The sequence below is a fragment of the Moschus berezovskii genome, chromosome 16, assembly GCF_049115385.1.
Source record: "Moschus berezovskii isolate FMDL1 chromosome 16, NW_MosBer_1.0, whole genome shotgun sequence".
In the NCBI taxonomy this organism is placed as follows: domain Eukaryota; kingdom Metazoa; phylum Chordata; class Mammalia; order Artiodactyla; family Moschidae; genus Moschus; species Moschus berezovskii.
Genome location: NC_142475.1, coordinates 73,526,663 through 73,542,466, shown reverse-complemented (window position 1 = coordinate 73,542,466; position 15,804 = coordinate 73,526,663). Strand labels below are relative to the sequence as shown.

At 48.1% G+C, this 15,804-nt stretch overlaps 1 protein-coding gene across 3 annotated transcripts in view; it reads left to right on the top strand.

Moving 5' to 3' along the window:
• The window catches only part of CHD7 (chromodomain helicase DNA binding protein 7), a 195,490-nt gene that overhangs the window by 61,192 nt on the left and 118,494 nt on the right, over nt 1–15,804 (top strand). For all 3 annotated transcript variants that reach the window (XM_055432544.2, XM_055432542.2, XM_055432543.2), the window contains exon 2: nt 2,248–4,090. In XM_055432544.2, the coding sequence (XP_055288519.2) occupies nt 2,423–4,090 (1,668 nt within the window). In that variant the 5' untranslated portion in view covers nt 2,248–2,422. The remainder of the gene's footprint in view (nt 1–2,247; nt 4,091–15,804) is intronic.

Genomic DNA, 15,804 nt, shown 5'->3' with positions numbered 1-15,804 from the left:
TTCTCTTTTTCTCCTTAGCCTTCTAAACTGAGTGCCAGCTCCCAGCTGCCTCTCCAGGCTGGCAGTGCTCGGAGTGCGGTGTCCCAGGTCATCCACTCCTCGGGGCTTTTTTTCCCTAGAGGCTGGCTGAGAACCCCCCCATACAGCCCTCTTGTGACACGTGGAGGGCCTGGGAGGATGAAGCCATTATCCTATAAAATAAGGCCATCCAGGACATGCAACTTAGACGCTACCTTCCTTAAGCTAATTTGAAAGGTTATTTTGGTAAGTGGTTAGTCTGCACGGCTGGTTTAAGCTATTATCAAGTCCATTCCTGTATTTATTTCCTTGAAAGCCAGAATGAGCCTTCAATAAATGAAGACTGACTGCGTAGGCTTTTTAGGAGTAAATTCAATTTATAAATATTTGTTTCATTTGGCACTGGAGATTTCGACTGTTCCTGAGTTTGAATTTTAAAGCAGCTGTGTAGTGAAGCAACTTGTCTGTAAATAAAATGGCTTTCACGCTCACCTTATTTCCACCCGTCTGACCCCTGTTTTTGGAGAAAGTAGATCAGAAAATTCACGGCAGTTAGCGGCCAAGTGAAGAGACCTTTGGCTTCAGCTGACAGCTGTCGCCTGAGCACTGCCGACCCAGAGACCCTCTCAGGTGTTCTGTCTGTAGCTCTGACAGCAAGCAGGAATGCTGTTTACATTTTCTGTAGGCGAAGATTTACCCCCCTTGTTGGGGGCGGGTTAGAATAGGACGCATGGAATCTGAATTTCTATCTGTCTTGGGGTTGAGTTCTCAACGGTGCTGGAGGTGCTGGCCAGCCCTCCAGCCGGCCCCTTTCCCATGCTTATGTGGATGGGTGTCAGTAGGATTTATGGCCGGGCCTGTTTATAACATCCCTTTTGAAATTCTTCAACAAGATACTGTTTTTTCAAGTTGGGCAGTATCACACAATGCTTCGTGTGCTTATGAAAGAGGGAAAAAAATGAGTTAAATTCCAAAGATGTTTAAGATTTTGGACATTTTTCCTATGTGAATTAGTTCTTTATTAGGCCTGTCGATTTAATTAGCATTGAAAAAAAAAACACTTTCCTGTTTTGATTGTGGAAACATTGTTTAAATCGGTTATTTTCATCTGATACAGAGTCCTTAGGAAGTGTCTGCAAAATGCACAGTGTTACTTAGTATCCACCTTGTGCTGTAAACCTGCCACTCAGATGGGCGGGCCTGCTCCACGTTCACCCACCTGCTTTGGCCTGCCTGGTCCGAGGAGACGGCAGGGCGAGGGAGAGGGCTGCAGGCACATTTTGAACTTTATTCTGTTAAAAATTTCAGTTTTGAACGGTTTGGGTAAAGGTTTTCTGTCTACCAAAGAGAATGGTCATCGTCTAGAAACGCTCCGTCCAACTAGAGTTTGTCCAAGCAGTTACACAGTGGTCCATTCCTAGAGCCCGGGGCTGGTGGTTGAACGATGAACCAATGATGGGACTTCCTCTGGTGGGGGTGAGCTGGGGATGCTGGAGAATGAAAGTCTTCCTTCTGGTCTCTTTCTGGCCTCCTCTGTTGCTGCCATTAGAGTTAAGGAAGTGATGAGTGGTCACACCACTTGCATGCGGGCCTTCCAGTATTTTTGCCGCCGCTGTCTCCTTCGACACCCCTGTTGCCATTTCCTTGTTGGTTGTATGTGGGCCGTAAATATCCAATTTGTACGAAATGACTGATTTTGGTATTTGTATAATCCTCTAGTCAATTTAACTAAGTTGAGCTTTTCACAGCCCTCGGTGCAGCGGCTGCTCATCTGATTACACCGCTCAGGGGAATAAGGTTAAGGGCGGGCTGTTGGTAACCGGAGCATTTCCAGGGCTTTAGTGCAGCAGATGGGCTGCTTGGCGATAGTCATGCATCTGCTGGCCTGCTGTGGCAGCTGCTGCTGCTTCATGTTGTGTTCTTTTGTTCTGTTCCATCCAAGAATGGAACGCGAGGAAGTGTAGTGAATGGATTAATTTAAGGTTAAGGTTAGTGTTTTGCTTGCTTTCTAAGTAACCGATCATAACAATACTTCTGGTAGAAGCTAATGAGTTTCTCTTAAACTGAACTAGATATATAAAATACGGCTCAGCGAGGGGGCTAGATTAGTATTGTTGGAGGAGACCAAATTCAAACGCGTAAAATGCTGGCAGGTTTTGTTTTTTTTATCATTTGTCCCTAATTCTTTGTTTTCTTCCTTCCTCCCCACTACCTCCCGATCCCTTCCAGGACCTCGATCCAGACTTTGCCTGACACTGCAGGGTCCAGGAGAATTAAAGAAATATGGAGTGACATGAAGAAGATTAGTCAGGATTACAGGCTCTGAGGACAAGCCCTCAGTGAAGTGAAGCACAGAGAGCCCCCGCGCTCTGGTCTGGAGGAGCCAGCCGTGCGCTGGGAGAAGATGGCGGATCCAGGAATGATGAGTCTTTTTGGCGAGGACGGGAATATTTTCAATGAGGGCCTCGAAGGCCTGGGCGAATGTGGTTACCCTGAAAACCCCGTGAATCCCATGGGTCAGCAGATGCCTATAGACCAAGGCTTCGCCTCCCTGCAGCCTTCCCTCCACCATCCCTCCACCAACCAGAATCAAAGCAAGCTGACCCACTTCGATCACTATAACCAGTACGAGCCGCAGAAGATGCACCTGATGGACCAGCCCAACAGAATGCTGAGCAATGCCCCCGGGAACGGACTGGCGTCTCCTCACTCGCAGTACCACACCCCTCCCGTCCCCCAGGTCCCCCACGGGGGCGGCGGGGGCGGCGGCGGCGGCGGCCAGATGGGCGTCTACCCGGGCCTGCAGAACGAGAGGCACGGGGGCCAGTCCTTTGTGGACGGCGGCTCCATGTGGGGCCCCCGGGCCGTGCAGGTGCCCGAGCAGATCCGAGCCCCCTACCAGCCGCCGCCGCCGCCGCCTCCTCCTCAGCCCCAGCCGGCCCCATCAGGGCCCCCCGGGCAGGGCCACCCCCCGCACCTGCAGCAGCTAGGCGGTTACCTAGCGCGGGGGGACTTCTCCATGCCGCAGCACGGCCAGCCGCAGCCGAGGATGGGCCAGTTTCCCCCGGGCCAGGAGGGCCTGAGTCAGGGAAACCCTTTCATCGCTGGCCCTGGCCCGGGCCACCTGTCGCACGGCCCCCCACAGAGCCCCGGGGTGGCCCCGAGCCTGCGCCACGCGGTGCAGCCCTTCCACCACCATCCCCCCACCGCTCTCCACGGGGACTCGGTGGCCCACAGCCCCCGGTTCTCCCCCAACCCCGCTCCGCAAGGGGCCGTGAGGCCGCAGACCCTCACCTTTAGTTCTCGGAGCCAGACAGTCCCCTCACCCACTATAAACAACTCAGGGCAGTACTCCCGCTATCCTTACAGCAACCTAAATCAGGGATTAGTTAACAGTACAGGGATGAACCAGAACCTAGGCCTTACCAATAGCGCTCCCCTGAACCAGTCCGTCCCGAGGTACCCCAGCGCGGTGGGATTCCCGCCCGGCAGCGCCCCAGGACTCCTGCACCAGCAGCCCGTCCACCCCAGCGGCTCACTGAACCAAATGAACGCGCAAACTATGCACCCTTCGCAGCCTCAGGGATCGTATGCCTCCCCGCCTCCCATGTCACCCCTGAAAGCGATGAGCAGCAGCGCGGCGGGCACGCCGCCCCCGCAGGTGCGACCCGGCAGCGCCCCCATGGACGTGGGCGGCTACCCGAGCATGCCGCACCCGCAGCCCGCTCACCAGCCGCCCGGCGGCGCCCTGGGGCTCGGACCGAGGAGCTTGGGCCCGCGGAGCCTGCCGCCGGCGCGCCCGTTCCTGGGCATGTCCCCGGCCCCGCACCTGAGGCCCAACGGCTGCCCCGGTGTGAGTCTCGCCGACCCGCAGGCCGTCCAGGACCGCCTGCTCCCCGGCCAGCAGCACCCCGGGCCGCAGCCGGCCTTCCAGCAGCTGCCCAGCTGCCCTCCGCTGCAGCCCCACCCGGGCCTGCACCACCAGTCTTCACCCCCGCACCCGCACCACCAGCCTTGGGCGCAGCTCCACCCCTCGCCCCAGAGCACCCCGCAGAAAGTGCCTGTGCCTCAGGTAAGGGGGTGCGTCCTCGCGGTGACGCGCTGCGCTCGCGAGGTTTCCTTTTAACTTTGGGAAGCGCTGCTTCACTTCCAGGTCCTTTGTTTTCTTGTAAGCTGCTTCCCAATCTCTCTTTTTTTCCTTCTACTTCTTGTTCAGTCGTATCCGACTCTTTGCAACCACATGGACTGCCGCACGCCAGGCTTCCCTGTCCTTCACCATCTCCCGGAGTTTGCCCAAATTCATATTCATTGCATCAGTGATGCCATCCAGCCATCTCATTCTCTGACACTCTCTTCACCTTCTGCCCTCAATCTTTCCCAACATCAGGGACTTTTACAGTGAGTTGTCTGTTAGCATCAGATGACCAAAATATTGGAACATCGCCTTCAGCATCAGTCCTTCCAGTGAAGATTCAGGGTTGATTTCCCTTAAGATTTACTGGTTTGATCTCCTTACGGTCCAGGGGACTTTCAGGAGTCTTATCCAACACCACAGTTTGAAGGCATCAGTTTTTTGACGTTCTGCCTTCTTTTCTGGTCCAGCTCTCACAACCGTATGTGACCACTGGGAAGACCATAGCATGGACTATACGGACGTTTGTTGGCAGAGTAATGTGTCGTCTTTTCAACATTCTGTCTAGGTTTGTTATCGCTTTCCTGCCAAGACGTAATTGTTTTCTGACTTCATGGCTGCAGTCACCATCCTTCTATTAGTTCCTTAACTTTCTCACTTAGTGGCTTGTGCATTTATCAACTTTTTCAAAAAAATAAGAAATAAATCTTGAATCCTCCTGTCCTAGGACTTGTGCTGGAGCTAAGAGTGCATAGAAAAGCCAAACCCAGGTCCTGCTTGCAAGGAGCTCCGTTCTCATTGCCAGCGGGGAGGTGGATATTGGATCCAAGTGTTTTTCCCTTCTATTTTTCTGTGCTGTTCTCTCTACCCCCTCTCCGATTTAAAAATACGCTGAGCTTTGGTTTCCAGCAGTGTTTCGTGTGTTTGTGGTAGTGCCTCCCACCTCTTAGGAAATCATTATTTTTAAATAATTTTTATCAATCATATTTTCAGTTCAGTTCAGTTGCTCAGTCGTGTTCGACTCTTTGCAACCCCATGGACTGCAGCACGCCAGGCCTCCCTGTCCATCACCAGTTCTCGGAATTTACCCAAACTCATGTCATTGAGTTGGTGATGACTTAATTAAAATCAAAAGTCGTATTTTAATAAATATTAAATTTTATTTTATTGTTATTTTCCCTACAACATGTGGTCTTCTGAACCAGCTGTTGAATGTTAGTGTGAACTTAACTTGCACCCTGCAGAAAATTATAGTAAACGACAATCCACAGAAAGTGTTCAGTCTCTTAACAGATTTGGATACCTAGCACTGAAAGCAGAGGTCTTCCTTTTTATCAGCTGGGATTTCATCTTACAGAATTTATAAGCAGACAGATTTAGGTTTTAAGCTCTAGTATTCCCAAAGACAACTTTCCATTATAAGTGTTGGTGTTTGTGCCCTGGGTCTAGGAAAAATAAATTAATGTCTGTATGTACAAAGTATTTGGAGTGCTGTTCAGAAATATGTATTGATCTTCCACTGTGATTGCAGACCAGAGGGTAGATGGCACAGTGTGATTTTAGAGCTCTAAGGCACAGTGCTCGTTCCTAACGAACTTGTAATCAATTTGGGAAGCCATGACCAATATGTGAAAGTATAAATCAGAGGGAAAGACCATGCATGGTTATGTGACAGGTGTCCAGAGGGAGGCGGTGCCTGTTGTTGAGGGCCCTTGGAGCCTGGTCAGGACTTGGCCAGGGTGTGAACTGAGGACGCATTACAAGTACATCAGAGAGGGCATGGGTTGTTGAGTTTGCTGCAGGCAGGGCCTGGGCATAGAGGTCTATATTCTGCTGTAAAGAATTTGGACTTCACCAGTGATAATGGACTAGACAGTGCCTGGGCTGGTGGGGGAACCTGGAGATGAGCTGTGAGTCTGGAGCCCAGGCCTTGTGAGGACAGTGTGACCAGGGACCAGGGATTGGGGAATGGGAAAGGGAGAGAATGAAGCTTCATGCAAGTAAAAGGGTGGGGTCTGGAAGCAGAGCCTTTTAGGGGGCATTGACGGTGGAGAGGCATTTAGATCAGAGACTCAAAAGTTTCTGCTGTGGTTGGACTAGGGAAGTGAAGGTCAGGAAGTCTCTGAGGGACCTCAGGACACAGTGGGGGTTTGGGAAAGTTGTGCTTACAGGCCCGACACACTTGGGGATTCTCAGGAGGGGTCCTGAGGTCAGGAGGCCACAAGGGCCTCAGCCACCTGGCCTTTGCTCCCCAAGAGAGAGCCGCTTCCCATCCTGGACCCTCACCTGCAGTGATGGGAACAGGCTCCCGAGACTGTGGACAGCCTGGAGGGAGGGCAGGAGGGCTGTCCACCAGCTGCTGGGGCCTTGGCCCATCTGGGTGGCTCCTAGGGCAGAAAGGAGCTTGACTTAGTTACCAGGGAGTAGTCCCTTCTTGTTCCCCCAAAGTTTCTTACTGAACATGGGATCTTCTCAGAGCAGTGGTCCTTAGGCACCTCCTGGTCCCAGCATCTTCTCTCCTCCCTGGAGGACAAGTGCAGTGTAGGGGAGACTGTAATCCTATCCCTGGGTGGAAACTGCTGATCTCCTCCATCTTTCCCTCATTTTAAGAGCTCAGATGTATTAACAGAGGTTCAGAGGACATAGATGAGTGTGTGGGCTCTGAGTCCCCTAGTGCCTGGGGTTTGTGCCCTGGCAGATACCAGTGGCCACCAAGTGCATTTCCATTTATCTCCACCTCCATCCTCTCTAGCACACCATCATAGACTAACCTGGAACTGTTTGTGAAGTATGTTAAACAAGTAGATTTGAGGTATTTTTATTATCTAACTTTAGTTGCCTTTTTAGACATTTTTGCATGGTATTTGCTTTTTTCTTTCTCCTCAACTTTGTAGAACCTCTTCAGCTTTTGAAGCACTCAGTTCTGAAAAATCAAACTAGGGAGGCGAAAAGTCTCGAGATGACTGTAGACTTTGAAATCAGAAGTGTTTGAATTACAGCTCTCCTTATTTGCTTGGTGACCTGAGATAATTTCTTAACCTCTCTGAACCTCAGATTCATCGTCAGTAAGATAGGGAAAAGTGCCCATCTCAAAGGGCATTAAGGTCAAGTAGGGTAATATACTCGTATTGTGAGCCTGTGGTTTATGCTTGTTGTGCTTAGTTGCTCAGTTGTGTCTGACTCTTTGTGACTCCATGGACTGTAGCCCTCCAGGCTCCTCTGTCCATGGGATTCTCCAGGCAAGAACACTGGAGTGTTCCTCTGCCCTCCTCCAGGGAATCTTCCCAACCCAGGGATGGAACCCAGGTCTGCTGCATTGCAGGCAGCTTCTTTACCATCTGAGCTACCAGGGGAACCCATAATGTTTGGGTTTCTGTTCTGTATGTAATGTCAAATTACATTACATACAGAAATGTCAATTCTAGGTTCTACTTTCTGATCTGCTGCAGTGAGAACCTTACTTTGTAATTCATGTCATTTCACATGTACTAAATAGAGTATAAAGTAACTTTTATTTTTAAGGAACAGGCTACATGTTATGAAATATGGCCTTAGTTATGAAACATTAAATTTGACTTGTGCAAATATCACCCCGCTTTTAGCCCGTGTTTCTGGGTGTGGTGCGTTTAATGGAGTGAATAGTTCAGTAACCCCAACACCTCTCTCTCCCTGGGACTGACTCACAAGCCCCTCAAGCAAATCATCTATCTGATTATGTTTTGCTTTAGAACTAGTAAAATTTACACTTCATATATGACACAATGGTGGTTCAAAACCATGCTGTGTAGCAGGGAAATTACCAAATTAAGTTGAAATATTGATGTAATTTGCTGAATTAGCACATTCAGATAGGATTATTAACTTTTTTATCTTGAGGTTTTTTTTTCTTTTTAGATTTTAATAGAAGTTATGCTTTTTAGATGTTTCATGGGTAGTGAACAGATATTTTTAAAATTCTATCACATGTTTAAGTGTCTCTGAAGATAAGTCTAACTTTATAATGAAGAGTCAGCAAAGGAGAATATTCGAACAGACGCCAGAGTTCATCGGGCCATATGTTCATTGTGTGGACGCCGTCTTTAATGTTAACTCCAGACTAGCTTGATGATTTGATGATACAACTTAGAGGGAAAGAGAAAACCTAGCTTCTGTTTCTTTTCAACAGCTGATTAGGACAGTAGTTTCCTTCTTCATCTCAGACCACCCTCCCTCCCTCCTTCCTTCCTTCCTATCAATCATTAAATAATTTATTTATATTTTAAATTTTTTTTCTTCCAGTTTTGTTGAGATATAGTTGACCTACAGCCCTGTATAAAGTGTACAAGGAGTATGGTATAATGATTTGGTTTACATACATTATGAACTGATTGTCAGAATAAGTTTTGTGAGCACCCATCATCTAAGTCCAAAATTAGAGAAACAGAAAAAAAAATTTTTTTTTTGTGATGAGGCCTCTGAGGCTCTCCCCTCGTATCAGCTTTTATGTATAATATACAGCAGTGTTCATTATGTTTATTATGTCGTACAACTGGAAGCTTGTACCTTTTACCACCTTCCTCCAATTCCTCTCCTCTAGCCCCTGCCTCTGGTAACCACAAATCTCATCTCTTTTTCTGTGAATTTTTTTGTTTGTATTTCAGGTGTAATTGACCTATAGCACTGTAGTGTTAGTTTCTGTTACACGACACAGTGCTTTGAAATATCTGTGCATTTCAAACTGGTCACCACAGTAAGTCCGGTTACAATATGTCACCATGCAAAGATGTTAGGTAATCGTGGGCTGTATTCGCCACATTGTACCTTTCACAGCTGTGGCTCATTTGTTTTGTAACTGGGAGTTTGTCCCTCTCAGTCACCCTCACCTGTTTCTCTTCCCCTCTGCCCACTTCATTCCAACAGACACCTGTGCGTTCTCCGTGTCTGTGACTCTGTTCCTGTTTCGTTATGTTTATTCACCGGGTTGGCTTTTTTAGGTTCCACATATAAATGAAATCAAATGGTATTTGTCTTTCTCTGCATCTCAGTCCCTGTTCAGTTCAGTTCAGTTCAGTCGCTCAGTCGTGTCCGACTCTCCGCGACCCCATGAATCACAGCACGCCAGGCCTCCCTGTCCATCACCAACTCCCGGAGTACACTCAAACTCATGTCCACAGAGTCGGTGATGCCATCCAGCCATCTCATTCTCCGTCGTCCCCTTCTCCTCCCGCCCCCAACCTTTCCCAGCATCAGAGTCTTTTCCAGTGAGTCAACTCGTCGCATGAGGTGGCCAAAGTATTGGAGTTTCAGCTTTAGCATCAGTCCCTCCAATGAACATCCAGGATTGATCTCCTTTAGAATGGACTGGTTGGATCTCCTTGCAGTATAAGGGACTCTCAAGAGTCTTCTCCAACACCACAGTTCAAAAGCATCGATTCTTCGGCGATCAGCCTTCTTCACAGTCCAACTCTCACATCCATACATGACCACGGGAAAAACCATTGCCTTGACTAGATGGACCTTGGTTGGCAAAGTAATGTCTCTGCTTTTTAATATACTATCAAGGTTGGTCATAACTTTCCTTCCAAGGAGCAAGCGTCTTTTAATTTCATGGCTGCAATCAGCATCTGCAGTGATTTTGGAGCCCAAAAAAACAAAGTCTGACACTGTTTCCACTGTTTTTCCATCTATTTCCCATGAAGTGATGGGACCAGATGCCATGATCTTTGTTTTCTGAATGTTGAGCTTCAAACCAACCTTTTCACTCTCCTCTTTCACTTTCATCAAGAGGCTTTTGAGTTCCTCTTCACGCTCCTTAAAATTGTTGGTGACTCTCAGGATTCTTTCTATTTTTGTTGTTTTTAACACCAAGAACATTTTATACTGGGATATAGCCAATTAACAATGTTGTGATAGTTTGAGGTGAACAGTGAAGGGACTCCGCCGTATATAGTTGACTCTCAAGATTCTTTATGTGAGTTTTATGTGTTAATATTTGTTGTCTTAGAAATTTAAAACAAGGACAGTTTGAAATATTCATTACTTGTTTATAAAACAAGTAAAAATAATAAACCATTATGTGTTAACGTTCATCACATCTTTAACTGAAAAGCAGCTGTGTTCCAAGAGAACAGAACCTCAGTGGCATTGTTTGACCTTTTCTAAGATGTGGCGTTCTGCTTTCTCATGCAGTCTGCAGGCAAGTCATGAGCCTCTGGCCAAGTCCACGTGCATTCGGAGAGAACGAGTGTGAGAGGCTTAGTGACATCTCAGTGTCACCTACAAAAAACTCCCTGAGCTCCCGGAGCCCTACTCTGAGAATCAGCCGTGTGGAGGTGGGAGTGTAGACCTTGGAGTCTACAGTTTCTTGGTAGGAGAACTACCAACTGATTCCTGACCCTGTGACCCCAGCGACTCCACCTCAGGGCCCCTTGCCTTCTCTCCAGAATGAGGGGTGACCCACCGTCTTGGTTAGAGGCACAGGGAGAAGAGCGGTGGCATCTGTTAGAATCTAACCTGGTGTCAGACGCGCGGTGGGGACTCAAAATTGACCCTTTGTTGTCAGGCAGGTATTAGAATTGCTTGCTGCGGAGTTAGGGGAATGACTCAAGCACTCATCCTAGGGTTGCGTGTGGTCAGAGCTGTTGGACTCCCTTCCCTTGGTTCCCAGGAGTGGTTCACAGACGCCCAGGCTCCCTGTGCTGTTCCCTGGGGGAGAGGAGGAGGGCTTGTTGGGCGGAGGGGGTGCGGGCCACCTCTGGAAGGCACACTGGTGGTGAGCTTGTGTGCTGGGGGGCAGCTCGTCACCCAATCTTAGGCGAGGTGGGGGCCTGGGAGGGTGTTCTGGGCAGCTGAGTGTCTGCTGAGCTGTGAAGCATCAACTGAGTTGAGTGGAGGGTGGGAAAAGGTAGGCAAGGAGAGAGTTGGAAGGCAAGGAGACATGAGGGCAGAGAGAGAGTGAGCCCAGGGCCCTGCATGTCCCTCAGCGTTGCTGGACTGTGGGACCAGGGCCGGGGGACTCCCCTCTCCCCAGCATGACCCTCAGACCAGGCTCCGTGTCCATGGGTGCACTGGGAAGGTGCAGGGGGACGCCGGTGGGAACTACCCAGAGGGAAAGCTCCGGATATAATTTTTCTCTTGAAGAGCTTCTGGGTTGTCCTGCAGGTCAGAGGTGAACTTCCGAGTTTCTGAATGACTCATCCCACTCAAATCTACAAAGGTGTCAATTCATTGACTGTACTCTGAGGTGGGCAAGTCCTGGTGAGATTTTTTAGGATATGCAACACTGTGTCCGTGTGTGTTTGTGTGTGCACGCTCAGTCATGTCTGAGTCTGTGACCCCATCAGGCTCCTCTGTCCATGAGATTCTCCAGGCAAGAGTACGAGAGTGGGTTGCCACTTTCTCCTCCAGGGGATCTTCCTGACCCAGTGACTGAACCTGTGTCTCGTGCATCTCCTGCACTGGCAGGTGGGTTCTTTACCACTATGCCACCTAGGAAGCCCCACTGTGCCCTTAGAACAAGTATGTTTTGGATGCATTTGTGCTTCCCTCATTAATTTGGTCCTGAAATACAGTCATGGTGAAGGAGGACAGAAGCAGAATGCATCTTTAAAGGAGCACTTAGATTGAGGTGATGGATAATAACTCCTGTATCCTAAATTTGCCATGGGAGATTAAAAAGGATCCAAAAGAATCAGTGGTGCAGCTTTTCCCGTTCTTTCTGTGATGTGTTATGAATAGCTTAAAAAAAAAATAGCCTTTCTGGGAAACCCTTTTCCTGGTAGATGTCAAATAGAGAAATCCTCTCAGTTCACCTAGTAAATAACAGAATTGCAGACACAAGCAGAGTAATTGGCAACTACTAAATACCTTTCATGGAAAAAGTGGGCCTGCATCTTTTACCTCATTTATGAAAATTGTGGTCAGGAGTAGAGAAAAGGACCTTTTTCATTGAGAGTGGACGTGTCTCTGTCAATACCACTCTGGACAGACTTACACTTTGACACCCCTGATGATATCTGTTGGAGATGGGGAAACAGATCAGCTCTGAAGAAAACGCATATTTGACCTGAGTGGCGCCCGGGGGCTATGGTCAGTGTGTCCACACTGAGAGGCACACAGGGTCAGGCCTGCTGGAGTAGCTGCCCTGCTGAGCCCACAGAGGAATTCAGAGGGAGCCCACCCTCTTCGCCAGGCACTGGTCTTTAGGACACCTGGGGTTTGGGCAGCCCATCCCCCTCCCCGATTGTTCCCGGTAACCCCCTGTCTTCCGTGAAGACTGAAGGTGTCTCTTCTGACCACCTTTATCCATATATTTGACTGCTCGGTGAGCACCACCTGCATTTCCCCTGAGCACAGCTGGTTTATTCCAGAGGCCAGCGATTCAGGAGGTTAAAATGGAAAATGCCAAGCGTAGACTTAGAGCAAAGAAAACATTCTACCCCATCTGTCCTTTTACCCCACACTCTGAAAGCATGAAATGAGCCGAAGGCTAAATGGTAGGTAGCCTTGCCTCTGAGCAGGTTTTATTTTCTACAAGGGTATTGTTTTCTGCGACTCAAAACCATCACAGATAACAAGAAGTTCCTTTTTAAATTGACTTTATGGATCAGCCTGTGTATGATCCATCTGCTAACTGTCCCAAGCAGCCAGTGAATTTTCTTAACTTTTAAGAAGCCACTTTTAGATACTGCTTTTTTACGTTGTACCACTTGGTTGCCTTCATTCAGCTCCATCAAAGAAACATTGATTGAGTGATAGGTGCCACGCACTATGTTAAGGACAAGGTTGGTGGCGTGTAGGGAGGCAGGGAGAAGGCCAAGGCCTTCACTGAGGTGGATAGGGAGTTTTGTCATTGAGGTACAATCTCCTGGCCGTCATTTCTTTGTGTACTTACTATGTTCTAGACCAGTGCTGTCCAACTGAAATACAGTAGGAGCAGTGAATGCTAGCCACATGTGTTATTTAAAATTTTCTAGTTACTACATTAAAAAAAGAAATGATATATTACTATTATGTATTTAATTAACCAGATATATCCAGGATATTATTCCAGCACATAATCAGAATAAACAGTTAACTAACGAGGTATTTCGGAGAAGGCAATGGCAAGCCACTCTAGTACTCTTGCCTAGAAAATCCCATGGATGGAGGAGCCTGGTAGGCTGCAGTCCGTGGGGTCGCTATGGGTCAGACACGACTGAGCGACTTCACTTTCTCTTTTCACTTTCACACATTGGAGAAGGAAATGGCAACCCACTCCAGTGTTCTTGCCCGGAGAATCCCAGGGACGGGGGAGCCTGGTGGGCTTCCGTCTATGGGGTCGCACAGAGTCGGACACGACTGAAGTGACTTAGCAGCAGCAACGGGGTATTTTTGGAGAAGGCAATGGCAAGCCACTCCAGTACTATTGCCTAGAAAATCCCATGGATGGAGGAGCCTGGTAGGCTGTAGTCCATGGGGTCGCTAAGGGTCGGACACAACTGAGCGACTTCACTTTCACTTTCACACATTGGAGAAGGAAATGGCAACCCACTCCAGTGTTCTTGCCTGGAGAATCCCAGGGACGGGGGAGCCTGGTGGGCTTATGTCTATGGGGTCACACAGAGTCGGACACGACTGAAGTGACTTAGCAGCAGCAGCAGCAGCAATGGGGTATTTTACACACTGTTTGAGATCTAGGATGTACTTACAGGCAGAGCCCATCTGCGTCTGTATCTGCATAACGCAAACCCAGTAGTCCATGTAGATGGTGGCCGCCATATTGAACACTGCAGGGCTAATCTCTTTCCACAGCAGCTGCTTCCGGTTCTCTCAGAAAACAAGTCACGAGTGTAAAAAACTAATGCACATATAAATAAATTTAAAACTGTTTAGTCTAATAATGACAGTCAGCCTCCAGTACAAGTGTCAGCACCCTCATCATAAAGTTGGGAAATTAGTGACTTTTTTAAAGGTATAAATAGTACGTGTATTGTTGCAGGGTATATGTGTTGCAGGGTATATGTGTGTGTGTGTATGTGTTTGTGTGTAGTATTAGTATCAGTTCATAAAAAAATAGATTATCAAACTGAAATTTCCTTTCTTTGGACTTTAGAGAAAGCTGTCTTTCTACTTTATTGTAAAATAATGTAAAAATGACATTTTTCTCAGAAAGATGAATTACAACCATTTTTAAGATTTTGGTTTCAAGTGGTTTGGGGATACTTTTCATAGTTATTCTCTCCTGCCTTCCCCTTTAACTTTTCTTTGCCCCTCTGTGTCTAATGTTTGTTTCTTTATGAAATCGGTCCTTCATTTTCACTATTACGCACGCACTGCCACTCTTCCACCCCCACCCCTTTTTCTCCTCTCACCTTTTCTTCTCTGCTGCTTTTTCTCCTTCGTTCTATCATCTGTTCAGAAAGGCACTCTCTGGCACTGCAGAGAGGTAGTTGGCCGGGGAAGGAGAACTGGGAGAAGGCTCAACGGGACAGTTAGGAAAACAGCATTGCTGGTCCTGACTGGGAGAGTTTACCTTAATCCTGACATCTCAGGATTAGTCTCTGCCCTCTGCAGTTACAGCTGTCAGTCTGCAGGTAATCTCGAGGTAACCGCGGGGAGCTGACCCGTATTCTGCCCTTGTTACTGGCTGCAGCTCTTTATCAGCGAAGGACGTCAGTAGCAAACTTGTGCTTTTGCCTTGCGAAACCTTAGTAGGTGATGGTGCGTCACCATCAGGGAGGTTTCACTTTTTTCTTCACTTACTGTTAAAAACAAAACACATCAGAGGACCTTCTAGGGCCTGGGCCATGGCACTGGGTCCAGGTCCTGGTGGCAAACTTAGAGGAAGTTGGCAAAATGCTAAGCTATCGGCTGCACTTTAAAAAGTTGAAAGTCAACACAGAGGCACTTGTGGTGCTACTCGCTCATGCTCTGGTTTGGCTTGAGTGATGAGAATGATGATCTGGTCAGACGGGGTGGGATATCCTTAATTCTTCTTTCAGTGATTGAATTAAAACCAGCACCCCAGCAGTCACTTGAAGAAAACAGTTGAAGGAAACACGTCATGTTGATGCCCGTTTATGAAGAGCATGGTGTTCGTGATCTGCTTTATAGTGTTTTTGGCCTGTTCTCCGTCGCCTTCTGTGTTTATCTCTAGACAATTCTGTACCACTGATTGCAGGAGAATTCTAAGACTCGAATGCTAACCGGGTGGAAGCAAAATCAGTTGTTTTAAGTTGTAAGGAAGAGGTATTAATCTTGAGAGCTGTTTTGTTCTGTTTGTTTGCTTTGGCCATGGGTGTCAAGTGCTGGAGAATATTGAAGGCGGTGCAAGTGGTGGTGGTGGAAGAACCTGGTTAAGAGTTCCTGTAATGCTGTTCACTTGTGCTTGCCTCCCTGGTCATGGTCTGGCTGGACAGGTGGGCAGCATTAGCATAAGAATCCCACCCCCAGGGAAAAGAAAAAAAGAATCCCATTCTCTCTCCCTGAGATAGGCTATGAAGCCCCTGCCTCTTGTTACGAGCATCGCAGGGTGGATCTCCCTGTGACTGACTGACTGTGTGTGTGTGTGTGTGTGTGTGTGTGTCTCTGTGTGTGTGTCTCTGTGTGTGTGTCTCTGTGTGTCTGTGTGTCTGTGTATGTGAAGTCGCTTCAGTCATGTCCGACTTTGCAACCCCATGGACTGTGGCCTGCCA